This window comes from Vipera berus (genome assembly GCF_964194415.1).
Source record: "Vipera berus genome assembly, chromosome: 17".
NCBI lineage: Eukaryota > Metazoa > Chordata > Lepidosauria > Squamata > Viperidae > Vipera > Vipera berus.
This window is the reverse complement of record NC_138220.1, coordinates 6032973-6054259: the sequence shown is the minus strand read 5'-3', so window position 1 is coordinate 6054259 and position 21287 is coordinate 6032973. Positions and strand designations below refer to the sequence as shown.

General features: G+C 47.2%; 1 protein-coding gene across 3 annotated transcripts in view; it reads right to left on the bottom strand.

The window, feature by feature from the left end:
- PAX7 (paired box 7) overlaps positions 1 to 20920 on the bottom strand; it is a gene marked incomplete at its 5' end in the record, with an annotated part of 107287 nt that extends 86367 nt beyond the window's left edge. The window contains 4 exons of one of the 3 annotated variants that reach the window (XM_081341176.1): positions 9967 to 10101; positions 14001 to 14130; positions 15062 to 15297; positions 20836 to 20920. In XM_081341176.1, coding sequence (XP_081197302.1) covers positions 9967 to 10101; positions 14001 to 14130; positions 15062 to 15297; positions 20836 to 20920 — 586 coding nt within the window. The remainder of the gene's footprint in view (positions 1 to 9966; positions 10102 to 14000; positions 14131 to 15061; positions 15298 to 20835) is intronic. The other 2 variants (XM_081341177.1, XM_081341178.1) reach the window with 2 other exon arrangements.
- Positions 20921 to 21287: the final 367 nt, after the last annotated feature.

Sequence of the window (21287 nt, the reverse complement as noted above, 5' to 3'; positions counted from 1 at the left end):
TCCCGGGGTGCAGATGCAAAAACTTTTTTTTAAAAAAAAAAGAACAGGGTTTCTATGCCGCCTTCCTGGCTGACCCAACAGACAGCCGGCAATCAACTCAATGCCTAAGTGGGGTCGACCGTTCCTGCAGTCCCAAAAAAAATAAAAATGGAAATTGATGCGGGTATTTTGGAATTAGTCAAATAACGTGGCCTCCAAGGGCTTTGAAGAACGCAAAATCAGCTCCATTTCTCCCCCCCTCCAGTAGCAAACGAAAAATCAAAGCTGAAAATGAGAAGAGATCTAGGAAGGGAGACTTGGTCCCATCCTGTTGACAACGTGCACCAGATTCCAGTGCTCCTTGAAAATGAAGCAGGGAACGGGATGCAAACAGAGCAATCACAACGTTTGGACAGACATTCCTTCAAAATGTTTGGCCAATTCTCTCCCTTACAGCTGAAGTCTTCTGTTGACACCTCACCCGGTTAGGCCGACCTTATCGGCCAAATTCTAGAAGGGCCTCCAGGCTGAAGAGGGGGTCCGTATCTATTGCATAAGTGGTGCTTGATTAAAAAAAAGGGGTTGACTAAGGACATTTTAAGAAAGAATAGAATAGAATAGAATAGAATAGAATAGAATAGAATAGAATAGAATAGAATAGAATAGAATAGAATAGAATAGAATAGAATAGAATAGAATAGAATAGAATAGAATAGAATAATAGGAGGAATGAAGAATAGAATAGAATAGAATAGAATAGAATAGAATAGAATAGAATAGAATAGAATAGAATAGAATAGAATAGAATAGAATAGAATAGAATAGAATAATAGGAGGAATGAAGAATAGAATAGAATAGAATAGAATAGAATAGAATAGAATAGAATAGAATAGAATAGAATAGAATAGAATAGAATAGAATAGAATAGAATAGAATAATAGGAGGAATGAAGAATAGAATAGAATAGAATAGAATAGAATAGAATAGAATAGAATAGAATAGAATAGAATAGAATAGAATAGAATAGAATAGAGAAAGGAATGGAATGGAATGGAATGGAATGGAATAGAATAGAATAGAATAGAATAGAATAGAATAGAATAGAATAGAATAGAATAGAATAGAATAGAATAGAATAGAATAGAATAGAATAGAGAAAGGAATGGAATGGAATGGAATGGAATGGAATGGAATAGAATAGAATAGAATAGAATAGAATAGAATAGAATAGAATAGAATAGAATAGAATAGAATAGAATAGAATAGAATAGAATAGAGAAAGGAATGGAATGGAATGGAATGGAATGGAATGGAATAGAATAGAATAGAATAGAATAGAATAGAATAGAATAGAATAGAATAGAATAGAATAGAATAGAATAGAATAGAATAGAATAGAATAGAATAGAATAGAATAGTATAGAATAGTATAGAATAGAATAGAATAATAGGAGGAATGAAGAATAGAATAGAATAGAATAGAATAGAATAGAATAGAATAGAATAGAATAGAATAGAATAGAGAATGGAATGGAATGGAATGGAATGGAATGGAATGGAATAGAATAGAATAGAATAGAATAGAATAGAATAGAATAGAATAGAATAGAATAGAATAGAATAGAATAGAATAGAATAGAATAGAATAGAATAGAATAGAATAATAGGAGGAATGAAGAATAGAATAGAATAGAATAGAATAGAATAGAATAGAATAGAATAGAATAGAATAGAATAGAATAGAATAGAATAGAATAGAATAGAATAGAAGCTGGAAGGGACCTTGGAGGTCTTCTAGTCCAGCCCCCTGTTGAAGCAGGAGAACATCTATTTCCATCTCCCTTCCTCTTCCTCCTCCTCTTCCTCCCTGCAACTCCTTTTCTTTCACTATTTCCATCTCCCTTCCTCTTCCTCCTCCTCCTCCTCCCTCACCCCCCTTCCCTGGCTTTATCCTTAACACTCAAGTAAGTCTCTTTCAGCTTGCAGGCTAAAAAAAAACGGGGATATACGCATTAAAATCCTCCTCGACAAATTCCACTGGAATTTTTATTTTATTTTTTTGGAAAAGGTGGTGGGGAGGGGGAGGGAAAGGAGCTGAAGGAGGACGCGGGGTGTGGGGTGGAGGAGGAAGGAGGAGAGGAAGGGAGGTTAATCCTAGTTTAATGCTCTGATGCAGCCTACAATAAGGTTTGGTGCCGTTATCTCGCTTCAACATTTTTCGGTCTTTGGTATTTTTACCCAGCCAAATGGCTCTTTGTGGGGGGGGGGGAAAGGAGAGGAGGGGGATTTTGAATGGTGGCAACTCCTGATGCCTCCAGGAAAAAAAATGGTTTTTAATATCTAAATAACTTCAGATTCTCCCCCTCCCCCTTTCTTCCCCCCCCCGCCAATTTAGCTTCTAAATCTCTGCTTCCCCAACTCCAGACACAAAGATGATGTGTTTGTTTGAAGTGTTTGTCTCATCTTTTCCAGAGCTTCTTCATCCTTTCCCCCCCCCCCTTTTAAATAGCCAAGATGCGGATGGCAAAGGAGAGAGGGAGAAAGGGGAAGAAAAAAAAAGAAGATAAATAATATAATTCTTTTAACCACACCGCTCCCAGGAAAAGCAGTGGGTGTGTGTGTGGAAAAAAAAGGCCACCTCTTGTCTAAAACACAAGAGAGGAGAGGCAAAATGGTGGACTTGCGGGATGGACTCCGAGGCCCACTTGGCACTGCAACACCCAGCCTGCTTGTCCTGCTGCGGCTGAGGAAGATGGGTATTTGTTCGAAGGGAACATCTGCCGCCGTCATCCGGGCATCCAAACCCTTCTTCAATCAATTTTTATTGTTAGATACTTTGGGGGGGGGGAGGGACAGGGGTGTCACGAAATTCCTTCTCTCTTTCCTTGTCATGAAATTCCTTCTCTCTTTTCTGGCCCCTGTGGGCGGCTGTGGAGGATGGACACTGTGGGTCAAGGTGGAGGAAAAAAGGCGACTGGAGAGACGCGTTTCTGTTCCTTGCTTTGGAGAATAGGGGGGGGGAAGCTGGGGTTCAGCAGCTGCTCACCCCAACTCCAACCCCGTTGGAACAACCGGCCTATCTGGGCTTTGAGACCAGAGATCGGACTGGTGGGCAAAGGAGGAACGAGTGCCCGTCCAGTTTGCCAAAGATCCAGAAAAGGGCAGAGACTATTCAAATGGTGGGGAAAAAAAAAGAGATTTCTGGACTGTTGAAAGAATTTGAAAAGGAAGGGGGAGGAGAGAAAGGAAGAGAAATAGAGAGAGGAAGAGAAAGGGAAAGAGAGAGAAAGAGGGAGAGAGGAAGAGAAAGGGAAAGAAAAGAGAGAGAGAAAGAGGAAGAGAGGAAGAGAAAGGGGAAGGGGAAGAGAGAGAGAGAAAGAAAGAGGAAAGTGAAAGAGAGGAAGAGAGGAAGAGAAGGGATGGAAAGAAAAGAAAGTGAGAGGAAGGGGAAGGGGAAGAGGAAGAAAGAGAGAGAAAGAGAAAAGGGAAGAGAGAGAGGAAGAGAAAGGGAAAGAGAGAGAAAGAGAAAGGGATGAAAGTGAAAGACAGAAAGGGAAAGAGAGAGGAAGAGAGAGAGAAAGAAAAGGGAAGAGAGAGAGGAAGAGGAAGAGGAAGAGAAAGGAAGAGAAAGGGAAAGAGAGAGAAAGAGAAAGGGATGAGAGAAAGTGAAAGACAGAAAGGGAAAGAGAGGAAGAGAGAGAGAAAGAGAAAAGGGAAGAGAGAGGAAGAGGAAGAGGAAGAGAAAGGAAGAGAAAGGGAAAGAGGGAGGGAAAGAGAAAGAGAGAGAAAGAGAAAGGGATGAGAGAAAGTGAAAGACAGAAAGGGAAAGAGAGAGAGGAAGAGAGAGAGAAAGAGAAAAGGGAAGAGAGAGAGGAAAAGGAAGAGGAAGAGAAAGGAAGAGAAAGGGAAAGAGAGAGAAAGAGAAAGGGAAAGAGAGAGGAAGAGAAAGGGAAAGAGAGAAAGAGGAAGAGAAGGGAAAGGGAAAGAAAAGAGAGAGAGAAAGAGGAAGAGAGGAAGAGAAAGGGGAAGGGGAAGAGAAAGAGGAAAGTGAAAGAGAGGAAGAGGAAGAGAAGGGACAGAAAGAAAAAGAGGAAGAGGAAGAGAAAGGGGAAGAGGAAGAGAGAGAAAGAGAAAAGGGAAGAGAGAGAGGAAGAGGAAGAGAAAGGGAAAGAGAGAGAGAGAAAGAGAAAAGGGGAAGGGGAAGAGAGAGGAAGAGAAAGGGAAAGAGAGAAAGAGATGAGAGAAAGTGAAAGAGAAAGTGAGAGAGAGAGAGAGAGAGAGGAAGAGAGAGAGGAAGAGAAAGGGAAAGAGAGAAAGAGAGAGAGGAAGAGAAAAAGAAAGGGAAAGAGAGAAAGAGAAAGAGAAAAAAGGGGGGGGGACGAGAAGGAATTAAATCTGAAAATATGGATTGAAAACTCGGCAGATCCCCCCCCCCCCCGCAAAATCTCTCTACTCCGTTTCCCCAAGGACGAAGGATGGAAGGATGCGGCCAGGATGGTCCCCAAGGCAGGTGGTGGTGGGGGGGGGGAAACCCCAGCAAGGAGGGAGAGGATGCTGGAGGAAAAGGGCTTTACTCGCGAGGAGGCTCCCGGCCTGGCTTTCTTCGGGATGACGGCCCACCCCCACCCCCTCCCGCATCCCCCTCCCCCTCCCCCAAATCAACCTGGACGAAGCCCGGCAGTCGATTCCTGGGGCGGCTGGAGGGGAGCCGAGCGCCGCTTTGGGGGTGGGGGTTCGTGGGTGCCTGGGAAAAGCCCCCTTTTCTCGACGGGGGGGCAGTTTGGCTGATAGCGGGGTGTGTGTGGGGGGGGGGCTTGCTTAATATAGCAACAACGAGCCTCCTTCCACTTTCCCCACAAACCTGGAGCCCTCCGCCAGAGCGGATCGAGGGGAATCGGGGGCCCTTTCCGAAGACCCCCCACCCACCCACCCACCCAAAAGTCGGCTTGGGGGGTGGGTGTGGGTGACTCAGGGCGTGCAGCCCCCCACCCACCCAACCCGAAAGCCACAGCCCGGCCGGCGGGGGGGGGGGGAAGAGAGAGAGAGAGAGAGAGCCGGGCACAAAGCCGCCCCCCCCTCCTCCCGCCCCCCAACAGACGGCGCGGCCCTCGGACAAAACGGTGGGCGGCGGGGGGGGGGCGCGGAATAATTTACTTCCCTTTCTTTCGCCCGGCTTTTGTTCGCCGACTTGGCTCCGCGCGAGCCTTTGAATGAGAATAAGAGGGCGCTGCCCGCCCCCCTCGACCCCGCTGCAAAGGGGCGGCTTGCCAGCGGCGGGGGGGGGGTGGGGAGGAAGGAAGGAAGGAAGGAAGGAAGAAGCCTCGGGCCGAGCCGGCCTCCCGCTGCCCGAAGAGACGCCCCCGCCCGCCCGGCCCTCCGGCCGCCCCTCGGCCCCCCGAAGTTCAACAACTCGGGGGCGGCGGAGGGGAAGGGGCCACCCCCGTGGAGAAGGAAGAGGAAGAAGAAGAGGAGGAAAAAGAAGAGGGAGAGGAAGAAGAGAAAGGAGGAAGAGAAGGAGGAAGAAGAGGAAGAAAGAGGAGGAAGAGGAAGAAGAGGGGGAGGAAGAAGAGGAAGATGAAGAAAGAGGAGGAAGAAGAGGGGGAGGAAGAAGAAGAGAAAGGAGGAAGAAGAGGAAGAAGGAAGAAGAGGAAGAAAGAGGAGGAAGAGGAAGAAGAGGGGGAGGAAGAAGAAGAGAAAGGAGGAAGAAGAGGAAGAGGAAGAAAGAGGAAGAGGAAGAAGAGGGGGAGGAAGAGGAAGAGAAAGGAGGAAGAAGAGGAAGAGGAAGAAAGAGGAGGAAGAGGAAGAAGAGGGAGAGGAAGAAGAAAGAGAAAGGAGGAAGAAGAGGAAGAGGAAGAAAGAGGAGGAAGAGGAAGAAGAGGGGGAGGAAGAAGAAGAGGAAGATGAAGAAAGAGGAGGAAGAGGAAGAAGAGGGGGAGGAAGAAGAAGAGGAAGGAGGAAGAAGAGGAAGAGGAAGAAAGAGGAGGAAGAGGAAGAAGAGGGGGAGGAAGAAGAAGAGAAAGGAGGAAGAAGAGGAAGAGGAAGAAAGAGGAGGAAGAGGAAGAAGAGGGGCAGGAAGAAGAGAAAGGAGGAGGAAGAACAGGAGGGGGGGTCTCGGCTGCCCCAACACCGGACCTCGAGGCTCCCCCCCCCCCCGCCCGATGGGACTGTAAATTAAATCGTCGGAAAACGAGATTCGTCTCGCTTTCCGACCAGGCGCAACTCCAGCCTACAAAACCTCCGGCGGGCCGGTGGGCAACTCCTTCCCCCCCCCGGGGGGAGGGTGACCCGCCCCGCTCGTGGGGGTGGGGGGCTTTTCAGCCGCTCGGCGGAGCTGGCTGAAACGGCCTCGCCGGGACGGAGCGAGGCTTCCTCGGAAATGCCTTCTCCCGACTCGGCGGGACGGAGCGCGGCGGCTTCTGGGCTGGGGGGGTGGGGGTGGGGGGCTGCGGCAGTAAAAGCCCCCCCCCCCCGGCTCCCTAACTCTCGCCTGCCGGGGAAGGGCCGGCTTCCGTCGGGCGCCGCAACTCAGCGCTGCTCCCGAGCCGGCGCCAAGGCAAAAAAAGCCTGCCGACTCTCTTAAGATCCCTTTCGCTTCCCGGCTTTTGCAGCGGTCCCAGCGGCGTCCCCCGAAAGGGAATTTCGCCCCGCGCCGGCCGGCGGGACCAAAAGGCAGCCTCGGCCGAACGCGAGATCGTGGCGACGCCTTCTCCCTTCATTCCCACCCACCCACCCCCCGTAACGAAATATAGAAAACGTGCATTCTTTTTTTTTTAAAAAAAAGGCGGTAAGAGAGATAAACCCTTTTTTTCTTAAAAGCTAGTTTCCCCCCCCCCTTTGAGATGAAAGGAAGGAAGGAAATAAATAAAGAGAAATAAATAGAGAGAGAGAAAGAAAGAAAGAAAAGAAAGAAAGAAAGAGGAAGGAAGGAAAGAAAGAGAGAAAGAGAGAGAGAGAGAAAGAAAGAAAAGAAAGAAGGAAAGAAAGAAAGAAAGAAAGAAAGAAAGAAAGAAAGAAAGAAAGAAAGAAAGAAAGAAAGAAAGAAAGAAGAAGGAAGGAAGGAAGGAAAGAAAGAAATAAAGAAAGAGAGAGAGAGAAAGAAAGAAGGAAAGGAAGAAGGAAGGAAAGAAAGAGAAAAAGAAAGAAAGAGAAATAAATAAATAAATAAATAAATAAAGAGAGAAAGAAAGAAAGAAAGAAGGAAAGAAGGAAGGAAAGAAAGAAAGAGAGAGAGAAAAAGAAAGAAAGAAAGAGAAAGAAAGAAAGAAAGAAAGAGGTCCGCGGCTCCATTCGATTGCAAGACGACCCCCTAATTCGAGGGACACCCCCACCCCTCCAATGCGGGCAGAATCTCTTTTTTTTTAAAAAAAAAGAGTTTAACTGGGCATCTCCTGGATTCCTCCCCCCCCCCCGACACACACACCTCTCTCCTCCAAACGATATTCCCGAATAATTGAATCTGATGTCTCCCAACCCCCTCCACCCCTCTCCATCAGTCACCTGTCAAGGGAGATTTCTGGGGACCGTTTAGAGGAGAGAACAACAGACCGGCAGAATTGATCTCTTTAAACCCAGCCAGTTAAGGCGCATGCAGCCGCTCTCCAAAATAATAATAATAATAATAATAATAATAATAATAATAATAATAATAATAATAATAATAATAATAATAATAATAATAAGTGATCCGTAGTGACTCCGCTTCCCAGCCGCCAAAACTGGCCCCGCCCTGCCTCCTTTTTCAACTTTAAAAAAAAAAGTCAGATTTCTCCCCCCCCACCCCCCTCTGAATTCATTCCTCCCCCGCCCCCCACCCCACCCCTTTGAAGCCCATCCTTCGGATGCTGGAGGGTAAAACAAGGACAAGACGCCTCGGTGGGCTACGACGCCTCCTGCCCCCCCCTCTAAACACTCCTTTAATTTTTTATTAGCAGCATTCAAGATTTGTCTTTAAAGATCAGTCAAGGTTCAAAAAAAAAACACAGAACAAAACAGAGAGGAAAGTGATCTCTCTCTGGGGGCCTATTTGTGTCTTTCCCAATTTGATCTGTAATTCTCGGGTGAATTTACGCGGAAGGGGGGGGGGGAGAGAGAGAGAGAGAGAGAGAGAGAAAGAAGCCTTTTTCTGCCTCTTCCTTTCTGCATCTTCCTTATCCCCAGCCCTCCTTTTCCTTTCCCCTTCGCTTACCGTATTTTATTTTCTTTTATTTTAAATTTGAAAATTAAAATAAACCCTTTGAATCTTAATTTATCCGAAGGCTTCGCCAAGTCTCAGGGATGGTGCATCCCAACCTCTGAGGACAACATCCTGTCAAATGCAGATGTTCTTCTTACTTCTGATTTATATTTTGGGCGCTTTTTTTAAAAAAAAAACCAAAAGGAAACCAAGGCAGAAGTCCACATGAAGAATAGCTTGTGTATTTGTTAATGTCTAAAAATTATCTTTGGATGTGTGTGCTCAGATCTCTCTCCTCTCTCTCTCTCTCTCTCTCTCTCCCACATTCAAAACTTTGAGAGTTTATGATAAAATATTTAATGTTGTCGGTTCGCCGCTATTATGAATTCAAACATGGCTTGTAACGGTGAAATAGAATTTGTTTAAAAAATCCTTTTTCTTTTCCTCCCCCCCCCCCCCCGTTTGTAGGCTTTTTGGTCTCCAAGTGGAAATCTAAAATCCCAAATGTTTTAAGAACTTTATTACAAACACAGGGCCCCAGGTAGAGTGAGTGAAGACGTGTGTTTAATAGCTCTGCACCTCAACAGCCAATACAAAATAAGTTATAAAATAAACAAAATAAAAAATGGATTAATTTCTACTAAGGTTTTTTCCCCCTCCTATTTAACCAGAAAATATACTAATCCTGATGGTCTATTATATGAAACAGAGGTAAATTGCTCTTAAATATACTGTGTTGTTTTTTTTAAAAAAAAAATCTGATTCCTTAGAGCTCATTCTTTAAAATATTGGGGGGAAAAAAAGTCTTGCATAGTTCCAATTTTGTTAACATTTAGCTAATTCCTTAAGGTGTCAGGAAAAGGCCTCCAAGATTTTATTGCTTCCCCAAAGAAAGTTTTATTCTAGCTTGAATTTCACCTGTCTGAAGATATCTTAATCAAGCAAACAACTTGTTTCCTCAAAGCAAGGGCTAATATTTCACTTTTTTTTTTCAAATTGCACACTCAAATGGAAACCAAACACACCCATCTGCATAACTGAAATAAACATATGGATCCTTGCTTATTTTTTTACACCGATTTCTCTTTTTCTCCAACTGTAAGGTTGCTTGGGGTAGAGATTCAGTTGAAATGAGGCATTCTGTTGAATTAGACGCCAGGATGAAATAACACTTGGAAGCACGTATAGTAATTTTTGCTTAAGTGCCACAACAAAACAACAATTTCAACTTCACTACAAAGGCATAAAGCATTGGTTTCTTGTACGAAAACTGCCTCTCCCCTAATCAGAGAAAGCTAGCCTCGCAGGCAATCCAGTCAAGTAAACATCTAGATGCTCAAGAGTCCCCATGTGCTGAATTTAATGTAGACCAAATAGCAAACAGCACAGAATGCAGAATAACAGAGTAAGGAAGGGACCTTGGAGATCCTCTAGTCCAACCCCCTGTTCAGGCAGGTAAACCTTATACCATTTCAGACAAATGGTGGTCCGCATTTGCCAAATCAGCAGGCAAGGAGAAGGGAAGAAAAAAAAAAAAGTTGGTGGTAAAAGCGCACATTTCTTCGGAAGGAAAACCTTGAAAATATCCAGGAAACTGATAATTACAGAATTTTTACCCATCATTTGGGAAGGGCAGAAAATAAATTAACAGAATGAAAGGGGCACAGCACACATGGAAAGTCATCACAAACGGGAAACGTGATGTGAATTTCATTTACTCGGGAAGGAAGGGAGCAAGGAGATTGAAAAGGGGAACCTCTAAACTTTTTTTTTTTAAAAAAAAAAGAGATTTTTTTTTTTAAGCAGTGCCTACCTTTGTCCCCCAAAATGCCATCGATGCTGTGTTTGGCCTTCTTCTCGCAGTCCTCCTCTTTCTTCTCGTGGTCTTCCTCTTCCTCTTTCTTCCCGAACTTGATTCGGAGCACGCGGCTAATCGAACTCACTAAACCTCAGACAGTCAAAGACAGAAGAAGCAAATATAAGCTGCTTGGGAAGGGAAAGGGGACCCAGAGGAGATCCACCGAAAAGCAGCTGCCTGGAATTGAGAAAAGTTTAGACAAAAAGAAAAAAAAAAACAACCACCAGGACAGGTTCTGGCTTGATCTAGATTTAGATGTCACAACACCTTCCGGGTGCGGGTTTGCGTGTTGCACCCCGACACCAGAAACGTTAACAGGGTTGGCCAATCTGGGGCTGTGCTGGCAGCTTGTGCCCTCTGGCTGAAGGTCTAAACCAGCCAAGAAATCCATTCAATGGCCAACCTAAATGGATTGGTTCCTTTCTACTTTCCTGCCCAGAAGCCACCTCCAAGACCCAAGGCTTGGGTCCTGGGAAGGCAGGACACCCCAATCCATTTGGCCAAAGGCCACCTTCTTTCATCTATGCAGAAGCCCATCCTCCTCAGCCAGCATGCTGACTGAAAACAATGCCATACCAAAACAAACCAACAAACCAGGATGCATTGTTTAATTCATTTCCTAAAGCGACCACGTCTGGAAGGTGAGGAGATATCCTCGCAAACCTTGTTTGCTCCTGGCTTGGAAGCTTCCACCAAGGCAGAAGGAAACTTCCAAGGGTGCCACCAGACTCTCAGCTGTCAGTTGAGTTGCACCCAAAGAAACAAGACAATGTCAGGAGACAGAATTGACTGAGCAGCATCATCATCCTGTGCCTCCTTGGAGACCCATTAAACGCTTGAGAGTTCTAGAGAACTTTGGGCCAAATCTTGGAAGTCCGAATCACCCAAAGAGAGCTTTGGCAAACAACGCGAACCTGTTTGGACCTCTCTTGTTTTGTCATTTAAAAAAAACAAAAAACCAACCCACACACCTTAATCGCACCATGAATTTGTAAGTCACACTGCAGTCACACACAACTCCCGGTTCCTTCCAACGTACATCCATATTTAAAAAAAAAAACAACAACAAGGGTGCTTCAGACACAAACAACTTGCAGGACAAGCCAGAAATAAAACTGGGCAGGTAAATTTAAATTTATATAAATTTAATAAAATTAAAAATTAAAATTAAAATTAAAATTAAACAAACCCAGTGAAACAAACTCAACGGGGTGGGTGGGGGCTGAGTGTTTGCAGCTATTTCATTCTGACGGGTTAATGTGTCTGCCCCTCTGTAAACGCAGCAGCCCTTACCTGCCGCTCTTGAATCTTCTGCCCTTTTTAAAACGAAATTCCTTCCGGAGTAAAAATGGCGCTTTCTTGGGCGATGTTGCAATATTCTCTGTTCCTGTTTTCAGCAGGCCCCAGAGAGGCTTCATGTATTTATTTATTTTTTGGGGAGGGGGTAATATTCTAAGCCATGCCACGCTAACCAAGGACTGGACGACGGCCACAGGACCCCCTGGTTTGAAGGCTCACAACAGGCACACAATCGCAGCCAAACCCCCTGCTCCGGAGCGAATAGCTTGCGAAACAGGACGCTTGCAGGACCCCTCTGCTTTCCCTGCCTGCAAGTGATTTATTTCCAGGATGGGAAACAGAACCATGAAAACGGACAGGGCGAAAACCCAGAAGGGTTATAAAGGCCCAGAGAAAATTGAAACAAGGGCTCTCCGCTCCAGCAAAAGTTAGAAGCAGCTCATGAAAAAAACACAAACCACAAACTCTTTCCTGCCTTTACCATTCTCCTCTTAATAAATACATCTGTGGGATGGAGAGCACAAGTCGCTTTGAAATGGGTGGACTCATGTTTTTTTGTTGTCAGTTAAGATTATACTGTGGGGTTTTTTTAAAAAAAAAACCCGTTCTGGTTACCGTGGACAGCACTCTTTGCAGAAGGCCGAAAACTCTCTGCATGGACACCGAAACGTTCTTCAAGGTTCTAGAAAATTCCTGGACCTCTTTTTTCATGTCATGCCTGCTTATATATATATATATATTCAAATTGCTAATAAAGAATTTGGGAGGCTGAGATGGCCATTTCGAACTCTTTATGTTCTCATCAGTCAGTCATACCCTTTATCTGAGATTCGAATCTGGGCTGATTATATATTAGGCAGTGTTTTAACTTCCTGAGCCACAGGTTCTTTCTCTCTTTTTATTAGCTAGAAGGCAAGGCAAATATATGTTAAGTATTTGTCAAGGCTTTTTTGAAAGCACCTTGCTACTTAACTCTTTCATTCCTGTTTTGGCCTGTCTCAAGGCTTATCTACAGGATATAGTCAACTTATGACAGCTCATTATTTGTGCAAATTATTCAAATTATGTTAAAGTAAAGGTAAAGGTTCCCCCGCACATGCGTGCTAGTCGTTTCCGACTCTAGGGGCCGGTGCTCATCTCCGTTTCAAAGCCGAAGAGCCAGCGCTTGTCCAAGGACGTCTCCGTGGTCATGTGGCCGGCATGACTGGACGCCAAAGGCGCACGGAACGCTGTTACCTTCCCACCGTAGTGGTCCCTATTTTTCTACTTGCATTTTTACGTGCTTTCGAACTGCTAGGTTAGCAGAAGCTGGGACGAGTAACAGGCGCTCACTCTGTGACACGGCACTCGGGATATATATATATATATATATATATATATATATAAACAGGGCTTTTTTTTCTCATAGAACGCTCAGAACGGAGTTCCGGCACCTTTTTTGGATGGAACCTTGTAGGGTAGGCAAGGCGGGTTGTATGACATGTGTGAGTTCCGGCACCTTTTTCTTTTACAAAAAAAGCACTGTGTATAAACACACCAAAGGTCTCCTTATCTTGTATTTCCTTTTCTCACCAGGAGGACAAATTAAAAATGTTAAAATGAAGTGTGGGTTTCCTGCAAGTACATCATCAAATGGCCACGATTAAAAATTTTTTGACTTGCAAGCAGGGGGAGGGGAAAAAAAAATAATCTTGCATTTTTGATATATTGCACTGAAGTTCAGACTAAGGTGTTGGTCTCAGATCTTCATTTAAACTGTCAGCCGTAACCAACTTAGGCCTTCTTCAAGGACGAGGAAGCTAAAGTGGCTTCTAGATTCCACTTTTTCAGCTGTTAAAAGAGTCGTGCCTGAATATTGCATAGGCCATTTTTGAGCACGTCAACTGAGAATGGTGCTACAAAAATCTATGGCTAAAGGAAAATCTTTCCTCCCGTGTTGAAAGGGTCCAGCCCAAATTCTGGTGAAGATGAGAAAAGGTTTCTGAAAATCTCTTCTAATAAAGTGGCTAGAATGATACCTGGCTAGGTTGCTAGAACTTTCTTCCATCTCCAGCTAATCAGAATATTCTGAGTCTGCCACAGTGCCGAACCCAAAATTTAATATAGGGCTTGGGTGGGTAGAGAAAGTGAATGTTTGCAATTGTGCAAAGCCAGTCCTTGTGGCTTGTTTAGGTAAAAGGTAAAAGGTTCCCCCGCACATGCGTGCTAGTCGTTTCCGACTCTAGGGGCCGGTGCTCATCTCCGTTTCCAAGCCGAAGAGCCAGCGCTTGTCCGAGGACGTCTCCGTGGTCACGTGGCCGGCATGACTGGACGCCAAAGGCGCACGGAACGCTGTTCCCTTCCCACCGTAGCGGTCCCTATTTTTCTACTTGCATTTTTTTTACGTGCTTTCGAACTGCTAGGTTGGCAGAAGCTGGGACGTGTACCAGGCGCTCACTCTGTTACGCGGCACTCGGGATTCGACCCGCCAAACTGCCGGCTTTCTGATCGACAAGCTCAGCGTCCTAAGCCACTGAGCCACCGCGTCCCCCTGTGGCTTGTTTAGACTTGGCCTAAAGTTGGGCTAATGGAGTGAAGTCCAGTTACAGGTCGCCTCCTTAAGCTGAAAGATGCTTGCTATTCTATTGTGGAGCCGGGTCAGGAAATACAGAATTTAAAAGCCTAACTCTGTGGTCTGGCTTCCTTCTCACCTGAAGGGACAGTGGTCCTATCACAGTGGCCATCTTTGAGTAGCCGGTCTCGGATCTCCCAGCTAAACATGCCAGGATTCTCCCGTTTATATTCTTCGATCTTTTTCTCCACGTCTGGAGTGGCAACCTGCTTTTGGGGTCAAGAGGGGTTCCGGAAGGAAGGAAGAAGGAAGGAAGGAAGGAAGGAAGGAAGGAAGGAGGAGGGGAGGGAGGAAGGAAGGAAGGAAGGAAGGAAGGAAGGAAGGGAGGAAGGAAGGAAGGAAGGAAGGAAGGGAGGAAGGAAGGAAGGAAGGGAGGGAGGGAGTAAGGAAGGAAGGGAGGGAGGGAGTAAGGAAGGAAGGAAGGAAGGAAAGAAGAAGGAGGAAGGAAGGGAGGGAGGGAGGGAGGAAGGAAGGAAGGAAGGAAGGAAAGAAAGAAGGAAGGAAGGAAAGAAGGAAGAAGGAAGGAAGGAAGGAAGGAGGAGGAGGGGAGGGAGGGAGGGAGGAAGGAAGGAAGGGAGGAAGGAAGGAAGGAAGGTAGGAAGGAAGAAAGGAAGGAAGGGAGGAAGGAAGGAAGGAAGAAGGAGGAAGGAAGGGAGGGAGGGAGGAAGGAAGGAAGGAAGGAAGGAAGGAAGGAAGGAAGGAAGGGAGGGAGGGAGGAAGGAAACAAAAATGCACTTTTAAATTCAAGTCCTACAAACTACCACTGGAGTGCAAAGCTGGTCTGATCTGGGGAAGTCCATGTCATGTTCAACCTAGAAGGCCAACTTCTCAAGAAGGTCGGATGAATCACCCTTCCTTCTATTTCTTAAGAAAGGGTAGAAGGCCAACGTGTTTCTCCTCTTCAAGGGAGAGACCAGATCGGGGTGGTGGTGGTATTTTTGGGGGGGGTCTACTCAAGAGTAAATCTGAGGGAAGCAGCTCAAGGTAGCAAGGTAGCAAGGCTTAGATGAAGCGGTTCCGTCCTCTAAGCCCATCTAACTCCAGGGGCCATCACCCGCTTCTTGACCTGCCTCTACTTCCCCTGCCCAATCAATTGGCATCTCCTCACCGGGTGGGCTTCTGAGTCCCTCCCTCACTCACCCTGGGCTTGCTGCCACCGATGGCTCCCGGCCGGATGGATCCCGTTTCTTGGTACCGGCAGAGGATCTTGGAGACGCAGCCATGGGAGACCCGGAGCTGGCGAGAGATCACGCAGGGCCTGATGCCGTGGTGCGCCATCTCCACAATCTTGTGACGGATGTGATTCGGCAGGGGACGCCCATTGATGAAGACGCCTCCGAGCTGGTTGACTCGGCCTTGGCCCAGGGGGGTCGAGACTGCAAGAGGAGGGGGGAGAGAAAGGGAAGACACAGGAGGAAGAGGGGTCAAGGTCTGCCAGCCCGGTCTACAAGGGTTGTCCCTTCTTAGCCATAGACTACAGCGTCGACCATCCATCCCGTTGAGAATTACAGGAAGTGGGAAGGAGAGGGCTGTGGCTGAGAATTGGGGAGGGGTGCGGTCAGGACCCTGGAGACCCCTCCCTCCTTCGGAGGACCATAACGGCCTCTTGGCTGATCCGTCTTGGAAGGTCCCTGTTGCGAAGAAGGAGCCGGTGAAGGAGATCAAAGCGAAACCCCCTCTCCTTTTTCCTGGAGATCATCCAACATTTGCTTCCCCCTGCCCATTTTTAGGGGGGGTGGGGGTGGTCAGCTCTTCCCCGGTGGAAAGCTGAAGGGGGGGTGTCTCCTCTCCCACCTTCTCCGTTTCTCCTGGAGGGGGTTGTCCAGAAAAGAAACAGGGGCCGCGCCCTCACCAATCTTTAGGAGAGGTGAGGAGGGCGGCTTAAATAAATGTCGGGAACGCCAAGGTTCGCCAAACAAGAAGACAACCCAATTTCTACCAGTGCGTTTCCCACCCACCTGGTCTCTGCCCGCACCCGCATTTCTTCCTAGCCGTACTTGGCATTATCTTTCGGGGAGGGCAGAAGGGAATCCGGGCGCCTCCGAAGCCCCCAGCAGCCAGCCCTGGTTTTACCAGGAGGATGCAGACAACCCCCCCCCCACCACCCCTTCTCCCTTCCTCTCTCGGTGCCGTAACTTAGAAAAAAGAGGGGGGGAAAACCAAGCAGAATTCTGCTCTATTTACAGGAAAGGGGATTAGAGACAATTGGGGGCTGCGCAGTTGCAGCCATTCAAAGCCCCCTAATTAATGGCTTGGGTGGGGGATGCCTCCTTGCCTCAGTCCATGGGGGGGGGTCTCCTCTTCCTACCAAAGATGGGGAAAAGGGGAAAAAACCCCCTGTGCCTCAACTCTCTTGTGTGTGTATGCTTTTCCGCTTCTACATTCCTGCTTTTAAGAGTTGGCGCTTTGGGTGTGAAGGCTGATCTCTGGAAATACGGGTGTGTGTGTGTGTTCTTCCCCGCCCCCCCACCCCCGTAGGTGTCTGTCCAAAGCCTTTTTTAGGAGGAGAAATCCCTTATAAAAAGTCAGCCCCGCAGGCAGCCTGCGTCCGAGGGACCCACTCATTACAAAGGCGGAACTAGCCATCTGGGCCCAATCCACCATGCAGGTAGTCCAGGCACAGAGGGAGAGAGAGAGAGAGAGAGAGAGATGCTGAGTCCTTGAATCCACACAATGGGACAAACCCACCACCGAGCAGCCAACAAGACATTCCCCCCCCACACACACCCCGCTTGATTTGCGGTTTGCTCAATTTTGCAAAGCCCAAACAGATTCCCAGAACTCACAGATGATGCTCAATTTTTGCAAAGCCCAAACAGATTCCCAGGACTCACGGACGATGCTCAATTTTTGCACAGCCCAAATACAGATTCCCAGGACTCAGGGACGATGCTCAATTTTTGCACAGCCCAAACGCAGATTCCCAGGACTCACGGATGATGCTCAATTTTTGCACAGCCCAAACGCAGATTCCCAGGACTCACGGACGATGCTCAATTTTTGCAAAGCCCAAACAGATTCCCAGGACTCACGGACGATGCTCAATTTTTGCACAGCCCAAATACAGATTCCCAGGACTCAGGGACGATGCTCAATTTTTGCACAGCCCAAATACAGATTCCCAGGACTCAGAGATGATGCTAAATTTTGCAAAGCCCAAATACAGATTCCCAGGACTCAGGGATGATGCTCAATTTTTGCACAGCCCAAACAGATTCCCAGGACTCACAGATGATGCTCAATTTTTGCACAGCCCAAATACAGATTCCCAGGACTCAGGGACGATGCTAAATTTTGCAAAGCCCAAACACAGATTCCCAGGACTCACGGATGATGCTCAATTTTTGCACAGCCCAAACGCAGATTCCCAGGACTCAGGGACGATGCTAAATTTTGCACAGCCCAAACGCAGATTCCCAGGACTCACGGATGGCGGCAGAATTAAACCGAGCGGAAAGGTAAACGTGGCAAATAGATCTCCCTTTCAAAAACCAAACCAAAAAAAAACCAAAAAACCACACACCTGTTTTGTTTATTTCCCAACCTACAAAGAAACGGAAGTTACCTTCTCTTTGAGAAAATTAAAATGCCCACTTAACAACTAAAGAAGGAAATTGCGAAAACTTTCTGCCACAACTAGCTTTTCAGCATTATTGTGATATAATAATAATAATGATAATTAATAATAATAATAATAATAAATAATAATAATAATAATAATAATAATAATAATAATAATAATAATAATAATAATAATAATAATAATAATAATAATAATAATAATAATCCAAATCCTTGGGAAGGACTCAATAGGTGGACCAAAATACTGAATCCAGTCTAAACATCTGGTTGACTGTGCCATCATATCGCCTCACTAGGATGCTGAATGCGGTCGTGCCCAAGATGCTTACTCTTACGTAAACCAGGGTGTATACTTACACTACCTAGTTTAACTGAGGTGTGTGTGTGTAAAAGTGCCTTTTCGTTAGTGCCCTCCACTACCCTAGTCACTTTGGTGTCAGTCCTGGGTGTGAGACAAATTCAACCAACCGGTCGAGCGTATGATGGTTTAGTGCCATCCTTGAGGATCCCCAAAGCGTGCTGCCAACTCTCTGTCCCGGCGACCCACACCCAGATTGGATCTCTCTCTCTCTCTCTCTCTCTCTCTCTCTCTCTCTCTCTCTCTCTCTCTCTCTCTCTCTCTCTCTCTCTCTCTCTCTCTCTCTCTCTCTCTCTCTCCACTTTTAACCTAAATATAAAGGTTTACAAAGGTTTTCCTCAGGGGTTTTTTTTTCCAGCTGTGCACCCAGCGTTTACATCTGGTTGGTGTTTTATTGACACCTGGTTTGCTTTCAGCGGAGAAGTTTGACATCCTTAAACACAAAAAGACGACAAAGCTTTCCCCTCAAGTCTCCGGACGCGCTTTTTTTTTTCTCCCTCCCCCTAAAAATTCGAAAGAATCTTCTTCCCACGTAGCACCCGAAAAAAAAAACACCCCTTCCCTCCCCTTATTTTTTTTCCCCTACTTTGGGCACCCATGAAAAGGAGGAGAGGCGTCTAATTTTCTTTTGTCAAAGCCGCTTGGCAAAGCCGGTTCCGATTTAAAACGAGATTCCCTTCGCCTTAAAAAAAAACAAGATTTTTCCTCCCCCCGCCCCCTCACGGCCTCCCCTTTCTTTACCTTTCCTTTCAATAAAATAAAATAAAATAAAATTAATAAAATAAAATGAAAAGCGGATCGCCACGCCGTCGGCGCGCGGTTCAAACGCATTTGAAACCCGCCGCGCATCTCCGTCCACCACCCCCCCCCCGCCCCGCAACTTTCTGTCTTTCCAAAGGAGGGACCCTATCCCCTCTTTCGGAGTTTAATTCGCCCCCCCTCCCCGTTTTTCCCCCCACCCACCCACCCAGGAGAACACGTCAATTTCTCTCACCCCTTTGAGATATCAAGTCTGGCCGGTTAATCGGGAGGTTTCTGCGCCACGGGCTTCGCGCAAAATCCTTTGCCATTTTCTCTGGCCGGCTGGTCCAGATCCAGCCGCGTAATAATAATAATAATAATAATAATAATAATAATAATAATAATAATAATAATAATAATAATAATAATAATAATAATAATAATAATAATAATAATAATAATAATAATAATAATAATAATAATAATAATAATAAAAAGTGTCGATTTGTGTTAAGTGCGTGTGTGGGTTTGTCTGTCCCTCTGCACACACACACACACACACCCGACTTCCCTGCACGCTAAGTCGGTTCCAGACCTCGCCTGGCTGTTTAATCAAGAATCACGCGCCGCTAATTCGAAGTCACTCGGAGTGAGATCTCATTAGCCACGGCTAAGCCTTGAGTGGAGCATCAGGCGCTGCTGGCGGCGGGCAGTCATTATTCTCCATCACGGTGTACAAATATTTTGGTAATCCTTTGATCCCCCCACCACCACCACCACCTTTTCTTTTTCTTCCCCCCCCCCCCCGGACTCGTTTCGTTTCCATTCGCTCCAGAAGAAGGAGCCCACTCCAGGCCAAATCCCCGCCGCGCGTGTGTGTGTGTGTGTGTGTGTGTGTGTGTGTTTTCGCAGCCGGCGTGGGCTCCCCCACCTTCCGCCGCTTTCCCCCCGGCTCCACTTGAGCACGCTTCGGAGGCACCCAATTTGCTTTAATAAATGCAGAAAAGGGACCAGCCCCCCCCCACCCCCAGCCCCCCGAGTTTGTTTTAATTCCGCAGCCGGAGGAGCGGCCAAGAAAAGCGGCCGGGAAGGTGCCGGAGTGGGGAGGGAGAGAGAGAGAGAGAGAAGGAAGGGGAAAGTCGCTTTCCGATGAATGAATGTCCCCCCTTTTTTTTCCAGGGCGGAAAGGGGAGACCGGGCTGGGGGGGTGGGGGAGAAAAAGACCCCCACCAAATTGAGGGAGGAAAAACGGCAGAGTTTTGCGAAAGACCCCCTACACCCCCCGCGCCCGCAACGCGCGGCTTTTCTGCCCCTTTTCTCGACTAAATCGCAAGAAGAAGGAAAAAGAAATATAAAAGAAATGCCAAGAATTCTGAATAAACGCGGTCAACGAAAAGAGCCGCCCGGTTGGGGTGGAGGGCAGATGGGCAGCAAGCCAAGCCTTCTGCCCGTTGACCCTCCACCCCCCCACCCCAAAAAAGGAAAAAACCCCCCAGCAGAAACGAGACTTCGTTCTCAACCTCCCAGGATTTACGGACTGGCTCCGCGCGTCTTTTACGGGGTTCTGGGAGGGGGGTCCAAAGTCCAAAGCTGTCCCCCCATTCCCCCCACCCCTCCCCGGCCAGGCTGCCCGAAAAGAGCCCCGCCGACTCTTCTCCCCCCCCCCAGAAGCAGCGACCCCCGTTTTTTCCCCGCCGCCGCCGCCGCTTCTTTCTCCTATCTTCTCCGGCGTCCGCTGGCAATTCCGAAGGACGCGCGCTAAACTTTTTTTTTTATTTTTTGGGAGGGGGGGTGGGTGGGTTCGTTTGGGGGTGTTGGTTAGGTTGCAAGTCCGACTTTTTTTTTTTCCTTTCCCGCCCCCCCCCTCCCAATCCCAGGAAAGGGGGGGGGAAGGTGGGAAGAATAGCGCGGCGTCTCTCCTTCGCCCAAGGGGAAGAAGGAAAAAGCGGCTTTTTTTTTTTCTTTTTCGGGGGGAAAGGCCGGCCGGGGAGGCAAAAAAAAATTAAAATTAAAATTAAAATTAAAATTAAAATTAAAATTAAAATTAAAATTAAAATTAAAATTAAAATTAAAATAATTAATTAAAATTAAAATTAAAATTAAAATAATTAAAATTAAAATTAAAATTAAAATTAAAATTAAAATTAAAATTAAATAAAAATATTTGGGGGGGGGGAAAGGCAGCGGCGACCCTTCCGTTCTCTCGGAGGCTTTGGGGGCTTCCCGGGGTTACCTTCCAAAGGGAATCCGGTGCGGGGGTAATTCTGCCCGGGCGCCGGGCGCATCATCCTCGGGACGGTCCCGGGCAGGGCGGCCATGCTCCAGTCCGCGGCGGCGGCAGCAGCGAAGAGGAAGAGGAAGAGGAAGAAGAGGAAGAAGAAGAGGAGGCAGCGCCGGAGTCTTAACCCCCCTGGAGGCGGCGAGGCGGAGCGGGAGGGCGCAGCGACCCTCCCCGAGCCTCTCCGGGGGCGGCAGCGCCAGCACGGGCGGACGGGGGAGGGGGCTTTCCTTAATTGGGGGGGGTTTAGAGAGAGAAGGCCCCCCCAATGCAGCAGCTGGCACCGGGCGGGCAGCCGGGCACAGAGAAGGGGGCTCACACGCCGCCGCCGCCGGTCTCTTTCTCTCTCTCTCTGCCCGACTTTTGATTTTGTGCTACTTTGGGGGGGGGGTCGGGAGGCGGGTGGG